Source organism: Otolemur garnettii, unplaced genomic scaffold (assembly GCF_000181295.1).
Source record: "Otolemur garnettii isolate 467f Iridium unplaced genomic scaffold, OtoGar3 scaffold00001, whole genome shotgun sequence".
Lineage (NCBI taxonomy): Eukaryota > Metazoa > Chordata > Mammalia > Primates > Galagidae > Otolemur > Otolemur garnettii.
Genome location: NW_003852396.1, coordinates 14446978 through 14472135, shown reverse-complemented (window position 1 = coordinate 14472135; position 25158 = coordinate 14446978). Strand labels below are relative to the sequence as shown.

Genomic DNA, 25158 nt, shown 5'->3' with positions numbered 1-25158 from the left:
TTCTGTTGGACAGAGATAGCATTCATTAAATATTCTTATAAGTGATTAAAATTATGATTAATGTTCAGCAGTAACTAGACATGGCAATAGTTGTGCTTTGTAGTCCTTGTTTCAGATGCTGACTCTAGGAATGACTTCTGGTGATTGCACCATCTAGATGCCTCTATCCAGATACGATTGTCGGCTGACACCTCTTATTTACGTACGTTCTATAGTATTCCTCATTCAAACTCTTAAAATTGCAGCAATACAAGTAGGGAATAATGACAAAAGGGCCTGAAACACCTTTTCCCTAAAATAACCAAATAAATGAGGCAAAATTGCTCTCCAGACCTTCTTAATCTAGCTGAAGTGTTCTTCATAAAAATAGTGACTACTTACAGGCTATTTAGTGCATGTCATATGCTTTTATCCCATTAAAACTTTAGAACAGCTCTATATGAGGCAGCTAGTTTTATTTTTTTCATTTTCCTCACATAGCATGTTAGGATAGATGAGGGATAAAACAATGTACGTTGGAATTTAAGGCTCATGCTCACAAATATTGAGCCATATTGGAAGGTAGACTTCATGATATTTTCAAAGCTGTAGGTGGGAGAGTACTTACTGGTTTGAGAGCAGGGGCTTCTAGGGTGTTTTTGGTGTTTTTATTTTTATTTATTTATTTATTTATTTGAGATGGAGTCTCACTATGTTGCCCTCAGTAAAGTGCTATGGTGTCACAGTTCACAGCAACCTCAAACTCTTGGGCATAAGCCATTCTCTTGCCTCAGCTTCCTAAGTAGCTGGGACTACAGGCACCTGCCACAACATCTGGCTATTTTTGTTGTTGTTGTTGCTTAGCAGGCCTGGGCCGGGCTCAAACCTGCCACCCTTGGTGTATGTGGCCAGCACGGTACTCACTGAGCTATGGGTGCCAGGCCAGAGGGGTTCTAGTCTTACCTAAGGAATTGTGCAGCCTTGAACAGTCCTCTAGCTGATACACAGTTTTTTTCCAGACTAAGCCTATTTGTTTTTATTCCCGAGGATTGAATAAAACATCATAGTGATTTTTAGCATGTAGACCACTCTGTTACCTATTTTTATTAAGGATATGTATATAAATACCCATACATAGAAATGAAGAATTTCATTTTCAAGATAACTTCAACCACACTTGGTAAAACTATCCTTGGATAATCATAGATGTTGTAATGCGGGCAGGTAGGCATAGTGCAAATACTGAAAGATTCACCTTATAGACTTTAGAAGGACAGGCAAATAAATGCAGCCACATTTCCACACCATCCAGCAAGAAAGATGCTCACTTTCTGTGGCTCAATTTTCGTTGGTTTGTGAATTTCAGTTTCTTGCCAAGATAAGTCCAAGCCCTTTTTCAAGAATAACTCCAATATTGCAATCTATTTTTGAATCAACAGTGGCTACTCATCTTCTTCAGATCATTTAGAATTGATTTGTTTTATTATTTTTTGCATGTTATGTTCTATTTACATTCATTTTGAACAAAAAGTAGTGACAATTCGCTTTTATAGCAATTCCCATTCTTTTTGAATATCCTGGGAATAGTGGTACCTTCTCTATGAATAAAAATATGTAACATATTGGAAACTTTTTTTAACTAAACTCTTTCATGAAAACTAAAATCTGAACAGTGCAATGAGATATTGATTATCATTAACGTTGCTCAGTTGCAGCCTTAAACTATATTAGGAAATTCTTGTTAATTTTGTGAAAATTGTGTATAAATAATATGAAAATGAGGTCTAGTTAATAAAATAGACTTTGGGATTAAATAAGACTAAACAAGTATTACTACAAAATAACTAGTGTTAAAAATATGATAACAGGAAATCAAATTCTTCTATTGTGTAAGTTATTACCAATAGAATGAAATAGAAAAGTATATAAATAAAGTTTTCAAATCATACATTTAGTGCTTTGAAGTTACAGGTTCAAATATATTGCTAGAAGAGACAAAAAGAAAACATCCATAAGGTAATTTACATTATGCAATCTTTCTGAAGGAAGCACTGGACATTATGAAGTATTGATATTCTGAGTGGATCTATAAGAGATTTCATGTGAAGAGTTTAACTGCAAGATGGCTGCAAGATGGCCAAGGGGTACAACTTTTTTGTCACTGTATGTCAAGAAGTAGCAAGTTTTCTGCAAAGGGCCAAATAGTAAACTCTCAGGCTTTGGGCCATCCATCCTATAGTGCAACTCAAATACTCGACACTGCCACTTTGCAGGGAAGTAGACATAGATAATATGTAAGCCCATGAGCTTGGTTGTATTTCAATAAAACTTTATTTACAAAAATAGGCAATTGGCCAGATTTAGCTTGTGAGCCACAGTTTGCCAACTCCAGCTGTAAACCATAATAAGATGTACTAAAATTTTAGGTATTTTTTAAGCTATTGAGCCAGTTAGTAGACATTAATAAATTTATTTTTTATTTTTATCTTCATTTTACCTTCTCTTCTTTGCCTTTGGTCTTATGCTTTCTAAGTGTTCAGAACCATCTTTTGAAGACCTTATTATCAGTACTAAAATATTTCAGATTCCATCTTAATCACTGATGAACAAATACCTGAGATGTATTCTAAACAGAGAGAAGGTGAGATTGATTAAAAAGACCAAGGCCAACAGAGTCAGGTATATACACTGCCTGAAATGTGGTATGATAGTACTTCAGTGACAATCAACAAATAAGTTATTTTGATATCATTTTTTTCCATAGGGAAAAATGTACCCCAATAGCTATCTCCTCCCCTTTTTATTATTATCTTTATCTTCTCTCTTTCTTTCTCTCTCTTTTTTTTTTGTGCAGTTTTGGCTGGGGCCAGGTTTGAACCCATCACCCCTGGTATATGGGGTGGGGGCCCTACTCCTTGAGCCACAGGCACCTCCCTCTTTATCATCTCTTTCTTCACTGCCTTTTTATTTCCTATAAATGTGGCCAGATCTTAGCCTAAAAGTAGCTGTTCAATGTCCTCAAATTATTACATTTCCCCCACCTGGTTTTCACCAAATGTAATTTTTTTATACTTTTAAATTTTATTTTTTAAGTTGGCACATTATATGCATATTTATGGGGCATATAGTGATGTTTTAATACATAGAATGTATAGTGATTATATAAGGGTAATTAGCATATCTATCCATCATCTCAAACATTTATCATTTTGTGTGTGTTGTAAACACTCAATATTTTCCTTTTAGCTGGAAACTATATAATATATCATTATTAACTATAGTCACCCTACAGTAGTATAGAACACTGGGACTTACTCTTCCTATCTAGCTGTAATACGTGCCCTTTAACACATTTCTCTCTACCCTTTCCTTCCTCCTCCCCTTTCCAGTCTCTGCTATTCTTCTGTTCTCCTTTTTACTTCTGTGAGATCAGCTGTTTGTAGCTCTCCCATAAGAGCGAGAACATGTGGTGCTTAACTTCCTGCTTCTGCCTTATTTCACTTAGCATGATGTCCTTCAGTTCCGTCACGTTGCCATGAATGACAGGATTTCATTTTTCTTTATGGCTGGATAGTTACAGGCATGGTGTCTGTGTACCACATTTTCCTTACCTATTCCTTTTGGTGCTGAATCACCATTATATTCTGTTAGATCTGCAGGCCCGGATGAAGGATGAACCCTCAGTTCTGTCTCCCCCTCATGGCTCCTCTCCTTTGGCCTCTCCCTTCACTGATCCTACATGACAGTGAGCTCTCTGGTTCTCTCTGTTTCTCTGAACCTGCTCTGGTTCTGTGTCTGCCTCTTTTTCCTCCTTTATTCTTTAGAAGCAGGTCAACCTCAAGTTCTATTCTTGGTTCACATTTATTTCTTCTTTACACTTTTAGGTTCAGTAATTTTATCTACTCTTACCAGTTTCACTTTTAGTTCTATTTAACTAAATCCTAAATCGTTATCTCTTTGTTCTTGACCAATGCTTTCCATTCTCTGGCTGCTATCTCAGAACCAGCATGCTCCCAAACTAACGCATCATGTTTTCTCTGAAACAATCCCTGTGAAAATTTTTAGTTACTAAAGCTTGGAATTTTAAATGATTGTCTTGGACTTTATTCTCTTCTCCATTTTAACATCTAGCAGGTAGTCAGGTCTGATACCTCTGTAATGTTTTTCCCAAATATGTCTCCTTCTTTCTTTTCATTCTCCCAGCTTTGTCCCTATTTCAGGGCCTTCCCGCTACTGTTACAGTGTCCTAATTTGTCTCTTATTACATTTTTTCATGTTTTATAACTCCACTCACTAATATTCACCTACCACAGGCCAATTTATGTCAATATGTTGGTCAAAATTATTTTCGGACTCCTGTAAAATAATATTTAAGTTACATCTATTTAGCATGACATTTGAAACTCTCTGCCAATCTGGTTTCAACTTATCATTGCAAATCTCTCTTTTAAAATAGCCACATAGGACAATGCACCCTATATTTCTCACTATTATTGCAGAACAGTCTTCACTGACCACTTTCACACCTTTTCTATTACTTTTCTCTTTACATAAATGATCTTTCTCTATAATTATACCGATTTTTTTACGGTACAACTTTTGACATTTCATTCAGAAGAAATGTCTCTTTTTCTCCTTTTGTTTTTTGCAACAGAGTCTCATTCTGTTGCCCAAGCTAGAGTGCCATGACATCAACTTAGCTCACACCAATCTGAAACTTCTAGGTTCAACCAATCCTCCTGCCTCAGCCTCCTAAATAACTGGGACTACTGGTACATGCCACAATGCCCAGTACATTTTTTAGTTTTAGTAGAGATGGGTCTCACTCTTGCTTAGACTGCTTTTGAATTCCTGCACTCACATGATCCTTCCACCTCAATCTCCTAGTGTGCTAGGATTATAAGCACAAGCCACCATCCCAGACATTGGTCTCTCTTTTGGTAAACCTATATAGCTCTTTTTTCTTTTATAATGAAGTTATCACATTTTATATGAAGTTGCTTATCTGAGTCCATGATATTTTTCCTCATACAGACTGTAAATATTCTGAGGAATGAAAGATGTCTCATGTATGTTTGTCACATTGATATTAACTATTATATTAATAGGTATCTAATGTGCTTTCCAACTATAAAGTATCTATCCCCAGGAAGTAATGTCTGTAAAGGCTTGCATCTGCAGAATGGTCGTGGACAAACATGGCTCATTGTTGGATCACTTAGAGCAGCTACTAAGACTATTGTGGGTTTCATGAGTGAGAAAAAAGTAAAGAACAGGATCTCTGACATTAGAAACTTACAATGTAAAAGGTAAAACAAATTGTATCAAATGTTTACAACAACGAATTATAATTAATACTATTGAGTTCACAAAAAAATTAAAAAATAACCCATAGACACCATTATACCTTTATCTGGCCTTTCTCGCAGGGTTCGCTGCAGACGGATCTGATGATGTTGCTTTTCTTGGACCATACTTCATCATCATCCATTTTTAATTCTCCATTGTCCCAACTTCCAACATTGATGTAATCAAAATAATCTTTTCCCATTTCCTTGAAATTCATTATTTCATACCTTAGGAATAAGAATATAGCAATTATTCTGCTAAAGATATAAATATCCATCTATAAAAAGTCAATGGATCTTATTTCTCCAAATGATATCTACATTTCATATAAGTAACACTGGAATTTTCCATGATAGTTCAGTTAGAATAAAAAAAAAAAAAAAAAAACTTGTCTGTTTCACTTTCTCTTCAGAGAACACTTTTTTTTTTTTTAACTTTCAAGTTTACACACCTGAAATAGAAAACAGTCCCATGTGAGAAGGTGACTTGACCTCAGCAGGATGAAAGACAGTTTTGAAATAACTTCAAGAAGTTTAAATAAGTACTACTGGTAGGCTTCTAAAAAAGATAGGAATGTTTCTGTCTCCACTTAAGAGAAATGATAAAAATTTAATTTGGTAACTGAGAGGGGAACTTGGTAAATCTTTAATCTTTCTCTCAGCCTTAGGGAATGTGGGGATAATTAGGATAGGGCTTAATTTTACCTTTCTTATTTTACCCTCTATCAATGGCTAAAGGCAATTGTACAAAGGCAATTTTAAAAGTGCTTTTTAAAAAAAATGTCTGAACATGCATAGCTTCTAAAGGACCTCATGCAATGGAAAAATGATTGAAAGAGAGTAAGAGTTTGTGGACCAGCTTTTAGTACCTATTTTTTTTTGAAATTTTAGATTAATATGAGGGTACAAATGACTAAGTTACATTGTTTTCATTTAGGTAAAGTTGCAGGTGAGCCCTTCATGCAGGGCTGTGCTATACACCCTTACCTTGTGCCCATTAGGTGAGAACTTACCAATCCCCGCCCTTCTCTTCTCTCCTCTTTGCCCCATTCCCCTCCCCCTCACTTGAATTTGTGTTTTTCTCTCATGAGAGGGTATATTTGTTTATCTATTGGTCTTATGCTAATATCAAATACATTGGACACTTGTTTTTCCATTCTTGACTTATGTTACTAAGAAGAAAATTAGAAAATTACCATTTTCTAATCTGAGGACATTAGAGAAGTGGTGGCATGACTATGTCACTTCCTGCAGGTGCTCCGCAGGCACACACGCCTTCACATAGTATCATTTCACATTCTGCGATTCTTGCTCCCCAGGACTCTTATATCGCCTCCAAACTTCTGTGTGTAGCTACCTGGAATTTGATGTGAATGGAAAACTTCCTAGCCTTTGGATTCAAGGGACCAGATGACTGTGCTCAAACCAATGCTCTTACAGAAACACTGGAAACAAACCTGCCATCCTCTATAGAAGCCTGATTCTGTTCTCACTCCCAATCGCACAGTAAAAAGCAGCCTTTTTGAGAATGTTAACTCATTCTTATGTTTTGTTTGCTGCTTAGTAGCTTAAGGATTATCCTTCAGTGTTTGCAGTCAGTGACAATTTGGGTAACTGTGTAAATTGCACAGTTTTGCTTGGTACCAAAAGTACCAACTGTTTACAGGACACTTTTCCTTCCCACTCTGTCAGTTACCCCATGAGCGTGCAGTGAGCTGACACCCGAGAACGCAGAGCACTGGAGTAAAAAGAACTAAAGAACTCATGTATTATGTCATTGACTACTAGACAAGAGGTGACTTTCTGGGAGCAAATAACCTTTGAAGCTGCTAGGATGAGAGAAAGAAAGAAATGCCAGTGTCAGGAGGCTTCTTTCTTTGCCGTTTATGATTTGAAGAGATATGAGGGTTTCACTGCTCACTTAAAAATGAGCTGTCAACCTCATCTCTACCAGTTTTAACCCTTCATTAAAACTGTTAATTCCACAGATAATGAAACTGGAACTCAGTGAGGCTAATTAGTATGACCAGATTTCAGAGTATGTAAATGTCAGAGCCAGGACCTACACTAATCCTCCAGATTTCAAGTTTACTGTTCTTCCCTGCCCATTAGACTGTCCCACATCTACTGAATAGAGCTAAGGCATCATTGATAATTGCTTAAATATTGTAAAAATTTGAACTATTTTACATTTAAGGCTCTTATCTCTACGCTCATGCCTCCTTCGTTTTATGTACAAGAAATAATAAAAAGTGAAAAGATCCAGTTTTTGAAGAAAATACATGGAAACTGTATAGAATGGAAAATGTCATATTGACAGGGAAATGATTTCAAGAAAAGTTAAATCTTAATCTTTTTTTCTTTTGGTTTCAATTCAGTAGACTTATTACAACTACATTAGAGACAACGACTTCTCCTTTTGGAATTGGCCATTTGATTTTTGATTTTTGTTTTTTACCTACAAGACAAACACAAAGAAATATTATCACTCATGGCCATATCTATGAAAATAGAACATTGCCTTAAATATCTAGTGACTGTACACTAAAAAAAAAGATTTAAAAATAATTCTCCACAGAAAAAGATTCTGCATTTGTGTATGTATATGTGTGTGTGAGTGAATTGGTATGAGTTCTTTTATTTTTCAGAGATAGGATAAAGATTTTATTCTCCACCAAATGTGCATGTTTTAAAAATGCCCTTATTTAAGTTTTGGGTAAGAATTAAAACACATAATGACTTCCTGTGATGTTTATGCATGATTTAATGTAGAAGATTATTTAATTTTCCAAAAACAAGCAGTACATAATTCAGTGTGCTCTTTTTTTTTATTAAATCATATATACATATATCATGAATACATTTATGCCTTTGTGGGATTCAATGTGTTGATTATTTGTACAAATTGGAGTGCTTACATCCTACTAATTAACATAGCTTTTGCCTCATTTACTTAATCACAGTGTTAAGACATTTGTGTTCAATACTTGATAGGTTTGACTTGTACCCTTGCAATATGCTCCATAGGTGTGGTCCTACCATTAACCCTCCCTCTATTGAAACTCCCCCTCTCCCCTCCCCTCCTTCAGAGAGGTAGACAGACGTATGGAACAGATTGAAAACCAAGAGATGAACCCAGACATGTAACATCATTTGATCTTTGATAATAAGCCTATCAAATATATAAATTGAGGAAAAGATTCCCTATTTAACAAATGGTGCTAGGTGAGTTGGCTGGCGACTTGTAGAAGACTGAACTGGACCCACACCTTTCTCCTCTAACAAAAATCGACTCTCATTGGTTAAAGGACTTAAACTTAAGACATGAAACTATAAAAATGTTCTTTGCTTTTGACAGCTTTAGTAAAGATCCAAGATTAGTGTGTCATTCTAATCAAAGACATTGGCGTATAAATCCTCTGCTCACTTTTTTTTGAATTCTTCCCATCCCCCTTCCCATTCCTCTTTTTCTCCTCATCTTCTCACTCTATTCTCTTCCTCCCTCTCTCTCTTTCTTTCCCTTCCTTCCCTTCTCTCTCTCCCCTACTTACTTTCTGTGTCTCTGTTTTTGAAACTGCTTTTTCATCACAGTGTGTCCATATATGTCATCTATCTTCTGTAATATCTCTTCTTCCTTTTCCTTTTCTTTCTGCCTACCTCCTTCTGTTTCTTTCTTACTTGGACAGAATTTAGAGCTAACCTTGAATAACTTTAAAAATGAATTTCATATATCCTTCAAAAACAAAATAAGCAGACCACAACAATAATAACAATAACAACAAAAAATTCTATTAAAACACTTAAAAGAAACTAGAAAAAGGCAGATTTATGTTGAATAGAAATAAGGAAATTTCTAAATGGTTAGAACTCTGAAAATTAGAGCAGGCTAAGAAGATAGGTTTTCTCTACCCAAGGGGCTGAAGCAAGGTTTCATCAGAGGAACTGACAAATTATTTGGGGAGAGGATTACAGAGAATATTAGATTTATGTGGCAGCTAAGGCTGTCTCAGTCTATAATTCTGGTGCTAAGGTACTTTTTTTAAAGAAAATGTGTAATTTAAAAAAATTTGCTAATTGGCTGTAGGATGGCATAATAAATACTCTAATCCCTGTTTCATACAACAACACAATTACAATGATCTGTGCCTTGGAACTGGATTAAACAAATTAAACAGAGACCACAGAGTTAGTTTGACCCAAAACATCAATGGTCACTGATAATAGAGCTCTTTTCTATTAGGGACATTTAACCATTTCAGGTGTAATATAAAAAATACTAAGGTAAATTTTCATTTAATTACTGTTCCTGGGAGTTGCATATTGTCCTTGGTCTGTTACTTAATTGACTTTGTAGCCTTGGGTGTGTCTCTTTGTTTAGCAAAATCCAATTATCTTCCCAGGAAAATCTGGACATCGAAACAGATCATCTATTTCTCTATGGCCCTTCTCTGAGCACAGCCTTAGATTAAGAATTCATGTGCAAACAAGGCCATTATCTGCAGTTTCTACTGTTCTAGTCTCATATTTTTCATTTGCCCCAGTGTATTTTTTTTCTTTTATTCTTTTATTTTGGGTGTATGTTTTCTTTCTTTCTTTTTTTCATCTGTTGGCTTTTTTCCTTTTTATTTAGTTTCAAAGTATTAAGTTGGTGCAAGTATTTTGGGTTACATGGATCATTTTTGTAATGCTTGAGTCCCATCTATAGGTGTGCCCACCACCTAAATAATGCTCATTTTATCCACTAGTTAGGCTTTTGCCCCTTCCTTCCTTCCTCTTCCCCACTGCTTGATAGCCATTAAATTTTACATTCCTCTGTGCACATGTATGCTCATTGGGTAGTTTCACTTTAATAGCAAGTACATGTCTGTTTAATTTTCCATTTTGGGGAAACTTCATTTAGGATAGTGGTCTCCAGTTCTGTTCAAATTGTTGCAAAAGGCATTAATTTATCTTTTTTTATGGCTGAGTAGTACTCCATGGTAAACATTTACCACATTTTGTTAATCCCCTCATGAATTGATGGGCACTTGGGTTGATTCCTATGTTTGCATTTGTGAATTGTGCTGCAGTAAGCATTCAAATGCTGATGTCTTTTTGATACAATGAGTTCTTTTCTTTTTGGCAGATCCCTACTAATGGGATTGCTAGACTGAATGTTAGGTCTACTTTTAGTTTTTTGAGGAATTTCCATACTAATTCATACATTTCCATTCAAGTGTATGAATTTCCATACATTTAGTTCTTTGAGGAATTTTCAAAGCAGTTATAATAATTGGCAATTCCACCAACAGTATATAAGGATTCCTTTCCCTCTGCATCCACATACCATCTACTGTTTTGGGACTTTTTAACAAAAGCCAATCTACCTTGGGTAAGGTGATATTGCATGGTTTCACTTTGCATTTTCCTGATGATTAATGACACTGAGCATGTTTTTACATGCTTATTGTCTATTTGCCTTTCTTCTTTTGAAAAGCTTCTGTTCATCTTTTTTGCTCACTTTTTAATGGGATTGTTTTTTTCTTGCTAATTTTCTTGAATTCTTTATAGATTCTAGATATTAGCTCCTTATTGGATGTATAGCTTGTAAATATTTTCTCCCATTCTGTAGGTTGTCTGTTTGCTTTGTTAATTATTTCCTTAGCTGTGAAGATTTTTAGTTTAATCAAATCCCATTTATTTATTCTTGTTGGTGCTACGATAGCCATTGGGGTCTTAGTCCTAAATGTTTGCCGAGGCCAATATCTAGAAGAATTTTCCTCCCATTTTCTTCTAGAATGCTTATGGTTTCATGCCTTAGATATAAATATTTTATCCGTCTTGAATTAATTTTTGTAAGTGGTGAGAGATGTGGGTTCTGTTTCATTCTTCTCCATGTAACTATTCAGATTTTCCACCCCAATTTGATGTCTAGGGTTTCATTTCCCAGAATGCTTTGTTTTCTGCTTTGTCCAAGATCAGTTGGCTGTAGCAGATGTTTTTTTATCTGGGTTCTTTAATCTGTTTCCATTGGTCTATGTCCCTATTTTTGTACCAATACCATGCTTCTTTGTTTACTGTAGCCTCATACTATAGTTTGAATTCTGTAATGGGACGCCTCCAGATTTGTTCTTTTGGCTTAAGATTGCTTTGGCTACTTGAGCTCTTGCCTGGTTGCAAATAAAGCATAAGATTAATTTTTCAGATATTTGAAATATGACATTGGAATTTTGCTAGGGATTGCAATGAATCTGTAAATCTCTTTGGTTAGCATAGACATTATTATCATTATTACTATTATTGGCTGGGGCCAGGTTTGAACTGGCCACCTCCGGTATATGGGGCTGGCACACTATTCCTTTGAGCCACCACAGGTGCCACCCCAGCATAGACATTTTAATAATGTTAATTCTATTGGTCCCTGAGCAAGATATTCGTCCATTTGTTTGTGTTCTATGCAATTTCTTCGTTAGTTTTCCATAGTTCTCCTTGTAGAGATCTTTTATCTCCTTGGTTAAGTGTATTTGTAGGGATTTTATTTTCTTTGCAGCTATTGGGAATGTTATTGAGTCTTTGCTTTGGCTCTTGGTTTGACTGTTATTGGTATATAGAAATGCTATTGATTCCTGTACACTGATATTGTAACTTGTGACCTTGATGAATTTATTTATCAATTCTAGGAGTCTCTTTGTGGAGTCTTTGGGGGTTTCTAGATATAAGATCATATCATCTTTCCCAATTTGGATATTCTTTCTTTCTTTTTCTTATCTGATTGCTCTGGCTGGGACTTCCATCACTATGTTGATTAGGTGACAGTGGGAACTCTTAACTTACCTCAGTTATTAGGAGAAATGTTTTCAAGGCTTCCCTACTCAGCATTATGTTGGCTCTGGGTTTAACATATTTGGCTTTTGTAATTTTTGATGATTCATGTATGTTGAGCCATCTGTGCTTTCCTGGGATGAAGCCCACTTGGTCCTGATGAATTATTTTTTTGATGTGTCTTGAACTTAATTTGCTGATATTTTATTTTTTTTGCATCTATAGTCATAGGGGATATTGGTCTATAGATTTCTTTTTATATTTTCCCTTTCCTAGTGCCCAGTCTCATAGGCAGGGGTTTGTCTCAGTGGTCAGAGATGGGTCAGAGCTGCTGTTCAGCCACAGTTCTTTCCTAACACCTAGGAGCCACTACATAAGTTGCTCAAGGTTTCCCAGGTGGTACTCATGGTGTCTGAGGTTCTTCCTCTGTGCAGATCCCACTCAGAGAAAGAGGACTCCTCAGCCCTAGTCTCAGGGCATAGCATGGGGTGCATCTGTTCTGTTGACCTGGAGGGAGTGATGCAAAGGTTACTGCTGGAAAGCTGAGTCCCAAGCACAGCGTGTGCCATGTATCAGTGCAATCTGGATGTCATCAGCTGTAGTAATAAGGTATTGGTGACACTCAGATCTCTACTCTTACTGCTTTCTGATGCATTGTTTTTGCAGATACTCTTAGGAATTTCTGAATCAACCTAGAGATCTGCTGTGGAGGAATTAGACCCCTCATAGTTCTAAGTGCTTACAACTTTACTTGTAAAAGCAGTGCCCCCTTGGATTGCTTCTGTTCTGTTGTTTTCTTCTCCTCCAAGCTGTGTGAATTAAAGCAGGCCTCACACCTTAATCTCTGATGAGGTGGGTGATGTTTGAGAGCATCAACCATTGGGGGAGCCCTGTTCAATTGAGTTGGCTGATGCTGTAATGGACTATGCAGCTGTTCTCCCTGTCAGAAGTTGGTTCTTGCAGGAAAGAGCCAACTGCAGAGTTTCTCTTTGGTGCTTGTAATCAGTTCTAGCACCTCAGAAGAAGCACTTAGATTCCCCAGGTAGTGGGTGGCGCCCTGAAGTTCCAGGGAATTGCTTGTTCTCCACCACAGCTGAGGTGGGTGGAGGAATGAGGAGGGGTTGGGCTGGCTAGGTCAAGTGAACCTGCCTTCAGGCTCCACAGTAGTTCTGGAACTGTCCCAGTAAGGATCAGTTCTTAGGCTCCTAGGAAGGCCACTGGCAAGAGAAGGGAGCTGAAGCAGCCCCACCAAACCAGAGAGTCTACTCATGTGGAAGTGGCTATTTCCAATTCATCAGTTGGCTAGTGGGAGTCACTTCTGCCCCTCTTGGTCCTCCCCTGCCCCAAGAGACTTTTTCCAATGTCTGGCTTGTAAATGGGTGCCTGAGTTTACCAAGCTAATGAGCAATGGCACCACAGTTTGGGTACCAACTCACCCTGGACCTGCCCCAGTCCAAAGGTGCACTGCACTCTCCCGCCGAGGCTGCTTGAGTTTATCTCTCAATTCTTCCCTGTGGGCCCTCAAGAAACTCAATTGAATCCTGGGGTACAAGATCCAGCCTGTTCCTTGCAGACAGGGAACTCTAGGACTGAATACCCCTAGGTCTACATAAGGTTCCCAAGGGGAAAGGTGTGGGCCCCTTTCTGAGTGGAACACTCAAACTGTAGGACACACCAGCACAGTGCAGGAGGCTGCTGTTTTTGAAAGTCTCTGTTTAAAGGCCCCTCTTGGCTGTAGTGGGCAGGGGAGGCATGAAGGAGGAAAAGAATCTCAGTGGAAGACTGCTAAATGCCAGTTCTTCCTGTTTCTCTCTCAGAAGGTAGCCTGCAAGGAATGTCCAAGCTCTTAGTTCTCTGAAGCCTCCAGCAACCTGGGCAGGAGTTGGGAACTGTCTGTATGGGAACAGATGATGTGGAGACTGAAGGGCTGGAGCTCCCTGGGGCAGAGAAAGGGGCAGTGCGGTGGAGAAGCTGGGTGGCATCCAGCCTCTTGTAGCTGTCGTGGGAGTGGGGGTGGCAGGGGTGGTGGGGGTGGGCAGTGGGGAGGTTGGGGGACCCTCAGAGGGGTAGTAGCCAGGTGCTTTATTTTTAAGAGGGTTCCAGTTCAGTGCTGGTTATAACAGCACTTGGGCTCATGGCATTACAAAAGCTCCCAGGCAGTTTGGCAGCCTGCCGACCACCCGAGGTGTGTGGGAAGGAAAACGAAACCCTCACTGGTAACTTGACTGGGCTAGGAGCTTCTCCGGGTTGATTTCTGTCCCTTCTCTCGACTTTTTAACGATCACCCTTTATATCAGAATTATTGTGTTGTTAAAGGAAGTATAATATGTGTTTTTATCTTATTCTACTGAAAATTAATGTTGAGTCACTTAATGTAAAATAAAGAAATTAGCCCCTGTATAATTTCATACCTCTTTGTTTTATGCTATTAAATTATTTTCAAATATTTTATGCCCACATACTTATAAAACCTGCAAATCTCACAATATAATGTTTAATCTTTTGCTTTAAGCAGTCAGTTGTACTGGGTGTGATATCGGCCCTCCATATTTCCTCTGTCCAGGCCTCTTAAACTTCAGTTTGTGATGGAGTCACTAAACTAGGGGGCAGTAAACTTTTGCTGTTAGGGAATATAGAATAAATATTTTAGACTTTGATATGTACTCTAATACCTAGCTCTGCCATTGAGGATGAAAGCATCCTTAGCACTTAAATAAATGAGTGTGACCATATTCCAAAATCCTAATTTACAAACAGCCAGTAGACTGCCTTTCACCCGCATCCCATAATCTGCCAACCCAGATCTAGACTACTGATGGTAAATACCATATTTTGCCACATATATTGCATACTTTTTTGCATAAATTTCTGAGGGAAAAATCAGACTCTCATTATGTGAGTAGTACAGTACAGGCACGGGTGATCCAGCTGGCCTCCTGGAGCTGCCACACCTTCCCACCCAGGCCTGCTGGACACACAGGGTTCTAGGCCTAGAGGGTCTGGGATTGGCACAAGTGGGCTGGAGCAGTCTCTTCCCAGTACTGTGACCTTGTAGCGGGGCTGGTGAGGTGGGCTGCAGTCATGTAGGGCAAGGGCCGAGGCCCGAGGCCTGACATACATGGCACGCAAAGAGGTCCAGTAGCCTTGTAGGCCCCAGGGACCTGCCTGGCTGTCTGTGCACTGAGCAGCCTCAGAAGCTTCTGCCCCATCAGGCACACACATGGCCATCTTGGCTGATGCCCCTGATGTGGCATGGATGGAAGGGCTCCTGGGAAAGAGGGAAGGGGCAGCTTTCACAGAGCAGGTGGCTGTGATGGTGCTATCTAGATGTTTGGCAGAGTACGTTGCATTAGCCCTCCCCAGATGTGTCTCTTCTGGCTGAGAGCCAGGCACTTTGTTGAGGGGTGTTTTTCTGAAAATTGGGGCCAAAAAATGTGGGCACACATTATATACGGGAGTGTGCTTTACATGGCAATATAGGGTAGTAACAGTCCATTTTCCTTTCTGTAATTGTGACATCTGTAGAGCTCTGAAAATCATAGTTCCTTTTTTCATAACTCACTTGGCAGCAAAACATGATCCTGCCTGAACTTACCTAGTGACAAAACATGACCTCAACTATCATGAGGCTATTTATAGTCTATTTGTCACAATTAGTGTGAATATTCATATGTTTTATTGCAGAAATATTAATGTGTTGATTAAGAAGTGCTGGGACTTCTTACACATCATGTTGGGAGCATTACAGGACTGTCTAAGCTTTTTTAAATCTACAACGTCTAGACTCTGTAACACTTGGTTTTCATGAAAGAACTGTGGGCTATAGTAATTCTAATCCGATGTGCACTTTAAAGCGATGATTAAAACGTCCTCTCCAATGGTCTGCAAGGGCATGTGCAAAATCAAGAGCCGTCTCTCAGCCTCCTCTGTCCAGCATCTTCCTCTCATAACTCTGGACGTTAGGGGGAAACTCTAATCCCCCCAGGTTCTGCTAGGAGTCACCCAGCTGGGAGTGTCTTTTAGCCAGGAAAGTAGTAACTTCCATGCCACAAAAATAACAACTTAATGCCTACAAATAAATTCCTCAGAAAATAGTGCTTTTGTTTTCAATTTTTAAAAATTTTGATGTTTGGCAGGCTGTTGTTCAAGGTTGGGAGTTGAAGCCCAGGATACTGAGTTAGAATCTGGGCCATCACTTACTAGACTGTGTGTATGTCTGGCACTTAACCTTGTCATCCTCAGTTTCTATAGGTGGAAAAGAGATAATAACATTATGTACCTCATAGAATTAAAAAGTCAAGGGCTTAGCTTAGTGTGGCTTAGAATAGACATTCAATGAATATTATTTATTTTTTTTTGTGCATATAACTGGATTAGTTGGAAAAACCAAAAGTTTCAAACCTCCTTTCCCTGAGTCTGGTCCACGTCCTCAGAGACCAATTCTGATAATTTATTAATTGGTTAATGTAATACCCAAGTTTTGTGGTGCATGGATAGACTCTAAACAGACATGTACTGCCAGAAATTGTTTGTGAATTTTACACGTATTGGAAGAGTAGCCATGAATTTTATCTGGTGATTCATGTCCCCAAAGGTTAAGAACTAATGTCCTGAAAGCATCCATTACAGCATATTTGGAGGCTTATGAATGAGGCAGTGATGTTCTGCCCAGTTCGTTTAGGTTTCCTAATAGAACAGAACGGAGCCAACTCACTCCCTGGTTTGTGGGATGGCTCGGGTACATGGCTCACAAATTCCTAAACTGGTGGAGCTACAGTCACTGAAGTCTATCATGAAGTCCCAATCTGATGTCAGTGCTCCAGAGAGGCACACAGGGATAGCAAAGCCATGTACAGAAGTCACAAGGATAGCAAAGCCATGTACAGAAGTTATAGCCAAGGCTTTCATCTGATCCTGAAGCCCATGGTCACCACTCTAAGATTTGCAGCAAATAAAAGTTTTCTGTGGTCCTAAGAAAATGCCTGTGTTTTTTTCTTACATGCTTATACTGACCAGCCAAATAGTAGAAAACAACATGTGAAAAGTCAGCTTATCTTGGCAAACAGCCTGACTGGAGCAATGTGCTTCAAGTCTGTAGAATAGAGAAAATATCTAGGTTTAAGCTTGGCTGTATGAGCTGAAAATAGCTATCACTTAGAATATCGGCAGGTGGGATAGTAATAGATGCCTCCAGGCAAGGTCCATCTCATCTCAGAATATATAGATATAGAAATACGCTAACCAGTGCTATCTGTAGAGCATGTGATGCTTGGGGTACGAGTTGAGGAAGGACTCATGAGACCTTCTTTTGGAAGGGTCAACTGCAAACAGAGAATCTCCGAACATAGCTGGTAGGTCGACACTATTGCTGTAAGAGCACATGGGGTTTTGCAGTGGGAGACCAAGAGACCCTGATTGTTCTGCTGCAAAGAAGAGGGAAGAGCCCACTCCTACTACAGCTCAGATTCATTTCTGTGACATTATCACTCATAGATTAAAAGTTTCCTATGTAGAATCTGGAATAGAAGATGGATGTGAATTCTGCTATGTCCTAGGTTCTTAGTGATTTCTCTGGAGGCTGACTTGTGTTTATAAATTCATATTTCACAGCATCTTTTCTATAAATAGTGAAAGGTGAAATTTCAGAGAAAAGGGCAATTTAGTTCTCAACAAGGAAGAAAGTGCTCCAGCTAGAGAATAAAATAAAATATGACTTTATAATTCACTGTAGGCACAGCAAACAATGTAATAGCACCTCAGTCTTATTTCTGGATCACCAGAAACTGATTGGTTCTTGCTTCAGAATAGTTCTCGACCCACGAAGACAAGAAAAACATGACAAACTTGTTCAGAGAAAGCACAGAGACTGCCTCTGTTTATCTCTGATGCAGTGAGGCTCCTGCCTCTAAGTTTAGGTCACTGAAGTGTGATGATGATTTCTAAAGCACCTTTTGGACACTGGCATCAGTGCTGTTCCCTGCCCACAGGAAATGGGGCTTTACCTCTCTGTCTTTGGGACACCAGGGCTAGCCAAACGTGGCCGGGAAACCTGCATAACCACAAAGGATCAACAGTCAGCTGTTGTTCAAACTCTATTATCTAGAGGAAAATTGTAACAATACCTTCCTGGAGAGTCTCCATTCTCATCAAATAGGATCATATCTCCAGAAACCCCAGTGAAATTGGTTTTCATTAGGGAGTCCAAAAGTTTCCGTCCATCAATTGGCTTCATTGCATCACACAGTCCTGCATAGCCTGGGCAGAGGGACATCTGCATGTTGTGGAGCCCATAGGCCATGGAATAGATGGCGTTGATCACAAATCCCATTTTGGAATCTTGAACGTGATGTGTTTTCAGAGTCAGAGAACCTGTTGGGAGACAAATTAGGGGTTAGCTTTGAAACGGAATTTACTATAGCTACATCCACAGGGATCAACAATCAGAGAATGCACCACAACAGTTCTATCAGAGTCAGAACAGAGAAAAAGGTGCCAACATAGTCTGGCTAAGAATTGTTCCCTATATTTGGGCTTTTCTTTCAAACCCCTGAAGAATGAATTTGAATGTCCACCAGCAGCAAGATTCCCTTCCTTCAATAACAACACTCTGAGGGTGAATGCAGGATAGTACTGTTATTTCTGTACCACAAGATTTATCCTAAGGAAAGAAAATTAATTTTCTCAGTGTCTTCTGTAATAATACACTTATTTGGTTCCGAATTCCTCAACAAATCTCCAGTTTCGAAAGTATTCAGTCCTCTTAGCTAACCAAACCAGAGACCTTCTGAAATCTGGCATTAATTTATCTATTTAAATTTTTCACCCACCACTTCCAACCTCAAAGCATATGCTGTCCATAAGATGGCCTATTTTGAAGTTATGAAGTATAATATAACATTTAAACTCCATTAATTCATTAGTTAATTCAATAGACATTTATTGGAGTCAAAGTATACCTAAAGCTTGTGATTGATCACTAGGGAAAAACAAAACAAAACAAAACAAAGATAAATTAGACATTGATTTTGCACTTAAGAAACTTGTCTAATAACAGAAATAAATTATGTAGTACAGTGAAAGGTAGATAATGACAAATCGGTAACACATGTGAAGTCAAAATCTACAGAGAGAGGGAGAGATCCCTTCTAGTGAAAACCCCTGAGGAACATTTCATTAAAGAAGTAACATTTGTGGCCAGTGATTGATTTCACAAATATAGACTGTTATTTGTAACTGCTCAGAACTTACTCCAAGTGAGGGGCATAATGTTGCACAAGACAGACATGATTCTTGTTCTCGTTTACTTAGAGACAAGAAGGCAGATGGGCATCTAAGCAGGCAATTATGATGTGGTTTGCTAAGTGCTGAAGCAGGACTGAATCATGAATCAGACTCAGAATCTCACTGCAGCTGGATGCGGGGTGGCGGAAGAGTAATTTGGGCACGTTTGAGGGGTCACAGATGAGATACTGCATGATACATTTGGGAAAATTTAAGAAAGTCAGAATGGCTGGAACACAGAGTAGGAGGTGGAGGAATAGACCTGCTATGGTAGAGGAAGGCAGAAACACTTATGCCACATTAAGTAGTTCTGACTTTACCATAAAAGGATTGGCTCCACTGAAATGTTTAAGCTAAGGAAGGACATGATCAGATTTCTATTTTAGGAGGACCAATCTGGCTACATTGTGAAGAAAGGTTTAAAGGGTTAGAGGAGTCAATTCAGAGAACCCATTAAGAGGGGCTGCAGGAATTCCAGTAACATGTGGTAATGGCCTTGTCTGGGATAGAGGCTGTGGTTGGGGACAAAAGTATTTAGGAAGCAGAATCTATTACCAGGTCTAGAGATTGAAGAACAGATACAATTGAAATATATAGAAAGAATGCAGTAATTATTTGAAAGGAAAAGCTGATGTAAAGTCAGAGTTTGTCATTTGTAAAAAAGAAATTTCATTAAGAGAGATTAAAAAAAAAAAGAACTCCTAAAGGTAGTATAGCGCTTTATAACTTCTCACACTATACAAGCATATTACCCCCTTTTTAATTGCTGACTCAAATCCTGACACCGTGGTCCCCATAATAGAGAGGCTCTGGAGGGAAACATAGTTGATTCTGACATAAATATAAGATAGGAAATTCTGCCTCCAACTCACCACTCTACACTGGTCCTGGGCTACTTCCCAGATAAATCTAAAAGTTTATTTCCTTTTCCACACAGACTATTTGTAGTTTCCACATTTCACTTCACACCATTCTTCTGATCGCTAAGTTAAACACTTTGGAGTCACCTTTAACCCTTCCTTCACAACTCTTATTTGATCTATCTTCAAAATACATCTGGAATTAGACTTCTTCACACCAATGTACTACTACCAGATTCAGGACAAAGTGAATTAGCACCTAAACTGGTGTAATGTACACATTCTGGGTGAAGGTCACACTTATAACTTTGACTTAAAATGTACAGATGCAAATTATGTAACCAAAATGTGTGTACCCTTGTAATACTCTGACATAAAAAATAAATTTAAGAATATATACTCTCCTATCTCACTAGTCTCTTTCTTTCTACTTGTGCCCATCCTCCCCTAATCTGTTTTCAAACAAAATAGCCAGAATAATTCCTTTCAGTATTAAGTCAAATCATGACACTCCTCTGATCAAACTTTCCAGGGACTTCCTTATTAGTGAAATAAAAAGCCAAAGTCCTCGCAGTGTTCTTCAAAGACATGCAGGAGTCTGTCGGCCTCATAGCCTTCCACCTCTACCCTCTGATCCTACCGTCTAATATTCTTCACTTTAATTATTCCACTCTTCTAGACATACTAACCTTCTCCTGGATCCTTCACAGGTGAGGGGTGCTTCTGCTCCCAGACCAATGTAATTGACTCCCCAACTCTTAAACCTTTCTTCACATTGTAGCCTTCTACCTGAAATCTCCCACCTGCAAGATCTATGCAAGACAGTTTTGTTCTTGAGACTGACCACTTTTCCTCCCTTTTTCGTGTGTAGTTCTCAGGAGCAACTATAGAATGTGCTGGGAATGTAACATCCTGAGATAGACAGGAGCCAGCTCTGTTGATGCCCTTTGATGCTTGTGATTCATGTGACCTGAGGATGAGTGGCCCGTTTTCCAGGGTCCCTCATCTGTGATGCTAGTAGGTTAAGTTCAGGTGAAACTCCATCCACCCCAGGCAGTTTTCTGACCTTTGGGGGACCAACTAGCCATGCACTCCTAAAGCCTCTCTTGTCCCTTATTGCCTACCTATAAAAAACAAATCTGCTTCTTGTAAGTTGTCGTGTATGAGCATGTTCTGTCTCACCAGACCCAGACAAGGTGGGAACCAGTCCGAAGTGAGCCTGCTTCACAAGCTACAGAGCCCACTATCTTTCCAGTTCAAGTCTACTCAGGCATCACTCCCCCTGGGAGGCCTTTTCTGGACATCCTGTCTAAATTTCATTTCTGCTTCATCTCCTCCTTCTCTACACACTTTCTATTTTCTTTTCTGCCATTATTTCCCCCTTATCACTGTGTAACATATCATGTATTTTATATGTTTAGCTTGTTTATTGTCTGTCTCGACCACTCACAGGAATGTACGCTCTTCCATTTTGTTCACTACTGAGTGCCTGGAACAATGCTTAACACATAGAATTTCCCCAGTAAATATTTTTTGAATAGATTAAAGGACTGTTCCCTCTAACTGGAATACCCCTTCTATTTTTGTTCTCTTCCTAATCCTATACTAATACTAATCCTGACCATTTTTAAGATGTCAAGAGCACTGCCCTCCTGAAGACCATATGATTCCAGACACTAAAATTAATTTGCTCCTCAAACTCCCTTTCACTGTCTCTATTTCTCTCTCAGACACCTATACACCTGTGATAGAGCTATGAGCCTACTTAGGGGGACAGAATCTGAAACATCCATTCCTTAGGTCATCCCAGTGCCTACCTATTCAGCCCAAGCTGAAAGGAGTTATTCACTTGATTGATTCCACTGCAGGAAACTGGCATCTTTGAAGCCATTGTTAGGCTCTTGGCCCTGACTCTGATGCATGTTCCACAACTCAGTCTCCCAACCCAGCATCAGGGCTCGGCAGCCGAAGCTTTTATGGCTATTTGAAAATGTGATAGCTTGACTTTCATTCTTTGTTTTTTCCTCTTATTAGCGAGTATAGAAATCTGTGTTCAAATTTTTGTTCTGTGTGTTCTTAGGCAGAACTTGGAAAGATCACTTAAGTTAAAGAAGATTAATCATCTGCTAAATGGTGGCCTTCATCTTTCAAGGGTGATTTGAGAATTAACTGGCATAAGGTGCTTCATAAACAGTAACTTTGTCAAATGTAAGTTAAAATATCCCTTATTTGTGACTTTCCAGAATAAAAGTAAGCCAAAGGGCTCATGTAACATGATACCCAGTGGTGCTCTCAGGCTGTCACCATTCAGGTTTCTCTCTTGATTTTTTCAGGCCTTGTTTGCAATAGACAGCAACTGGCACAAAGGCAAATGTGAGCCTTCTTCATTGTTAAGTTAAATCACAGCATTTAATGTAGGGCCACTATATTGTTTATTGAATTGAGTGGGGCAATAATTCTAATTTGCCTTTATTTGGCACTTTTCAAAATATTTTTTGCCTATATCAGATGTTTATCAACACTGCCGGGTAGAGATACACCACAGAAATTGATGTCTATCCTGTATAAATAATGAAACTTGAGGTACAGACAGAGAGTAGATTTTTCCAAGGTCACAGAGATAGTGAAAACCAAAAGTGGGCAAGAACTTCTAATGTCAAGAGTAATGTTCTTGTTACATTAAGAATATTAGTAATAATGTTACTAATTGTTACACTATATTCTTGTATCACTACATTAGTGTTCTCTGAAAATAAGGACTCCCTGAGCAATATTGCTGTATCACTTTTTGAAAAATTGTTTTAAGTAAGAGATAAAGTTCAGGAAAACAAATCAGTAACAGAATTGGATCTTTCCTGGAAAGTTCCGTGTTTCTGTTCTCTCAAATAATGTCTGCTAATGTTGTCCCAGGCCTGGGTCCGGATATGTACAGAAGGCAATGACCAAGGGCAAGAGCTTAAAAACTAAAGGGCATATATGTTTGTTCACAGTTTTTGACTCATTGGTTGTCACTGGGCATCTGAGAACAACTGGCCTGTTTGAGCAGCATTGGGATCTTGAAGAGAGATACCTAGTGATTCATTTTCCCTTGTCATCCAAAGACCCAAATGGTTGCAAATTCAAAACCAAAGCAAACCACAAAAATAACAGAAGGAAAGAAATGGAACTTTAAGTTTTGCAATTTCTCCTTAAGTCATTTTGATGCATGTATTTTTACAGAAAGATATCTTAATTTGCTTTAGCATTCATGAGCCAACAGGCAGTCAATTGAGAGAAATTCCGGTTTGCATTTTGCCTGTTCTATTTCACCTAATTTCCAGTCTTCTTCCTCCATTAGAGAAAGAAACTCATGGCTGAGCTTTCACTAATCCAGGAGCTGACAGCTCTGTTGAGATGTGTGCTAGCAAAATAAGGACTTTTACAAAATGCTTTACTCCCATAAAACCCAACGAGCTAGAGGCTATTTCCACTATAGATGAAGAAACTAAGGGAATCCAAGTTACTTTCAATAGCTGGCAAGCTTAGCTTTTGGAGTGATTGTTGGTCTGGGAATAGTTGGTGTCCACATTTGAAGGACACATTAAATATGTTAGACTCAATATTTCTAGATGTGGGGAAGATACTGGTGAATTACAGAATTCTCTCGCCTCTTATTTCTTCAGGCTTGGGTCTCTTTATCTCCATTTTCTTGCTAAGTCCACACATACCTGAAGGCATCTCACCACGTGGTCAAGAATGCACCTTAACTATTGAGAGTAGCAGAGCAGAAAGGATCAGAGCCCAGATTCTGGAAGGAGACAGCTCTGCCACTTGTTCATCATACCAGCAAGTTAATTAACCTCTCTGTGTCTGATGAAATGGTTTCAAAAATAGTATCTAACTAATAGATTTAGAAGAAGATCAAATGAGCTTCCTCTTACAAAGCATTTGATAAATTAAATTGGCTCATATTACTTGGTCCCTGACCTAAGTTCTGTTTTGTTGCTAATGGTCTATTTCTTCACACTCCAAATATAAAGATTTAAGAGCAACATGTTGCCAGGCAGTAGCATTAGCTAATGCGAATGTGCCTAGTGAGTGCTCTGAGGAACAAAAGCAAGGGTGAGACTTTCTGAGTAAGTGGGAAAGAAGTAGGATCTGAGGTCAGAGAGATAGGCAGGGGCTGTTTAATGTTGGACTTTGGAGTGTTTTTATCAGAGAAATATTATGATCTGATTTCCATTTTTAAAAACGTCACTTTCTGTATGGAAAACAGACTGAGAGTAGGAAAAAGGGGCAAACAGAGGAAAAAATGTGATAGAATGCTGGGACATGATGGTAGCTTTGTCCAGGGTAGGATTCTGAGAACCTTTTGAAAGCAGAGAGAATGGCATGTGCTGATGGATGGGATATGGAGTATTAGGGAAAACAAAGAGTCAGGGGTAAGTCCAGGTTTTTGGTTTAAGCAACTAGATGCATTAGAGTGTAAGAATTGAGAAGAGAGAAATTGTTTTGTCGGGTGGGGAATCTAAAGTGCTGTTTGACCTTTCAAACAGGAAGGTAAATTAGTTGGCTAATAACAAGAGACCAAGAAACAGACATTAGTGACTCTGTTCAGGGTGATAGCAGCGCAGATGGTGAGAAGCGTTCCAATTCAGAACCCATTTTGAAAGTGGAGCTGATATGAACAGCTGATCAGTTGGAGCTTTCTCAGATATCAGACATTTTGTAGAACTTCTGATCACTTTTTTAAAATATTGCTCTGTAATTTTATATGCTTTCCAAGGCTTCAACTACCTTATGCATGAGGACTCTTGACACTAGTATAGTATCAAGTATTGTTTTTAGTGTTATTCAGATATTGATTTAATTCATTTTTATAACAACCCATGATACATGTGCTATTTTTA

General features: G+C 38.7%; 1 protein-coding gene across 1 annotated transcript in view; it reads right to left on the bottom strand.

The window, feature by feature from the left end:
* GRM5 (glutamate metabotropic receptor 5) overlaps positions 1–25158 on the bottom strand; it is a 514551-nt gene that overhangs the window by 107371 nt on the left and 382022 nt on the right. The window contains exons 5-6 of the mRNA XM_023510155.1: positions 18251–18497; positions 5387–5555 (exon numbers count right to left, since the gene is read on the bottom strand). Of these exons, the coding sequence (XP_023365923.1) occupies positions 5387–5555; positions 18251–18497 (416 nt within the window). The remainder of the gene's footprint in view (positions 1–5386; positions 5556–18250; positions 18498–25158) is intronic.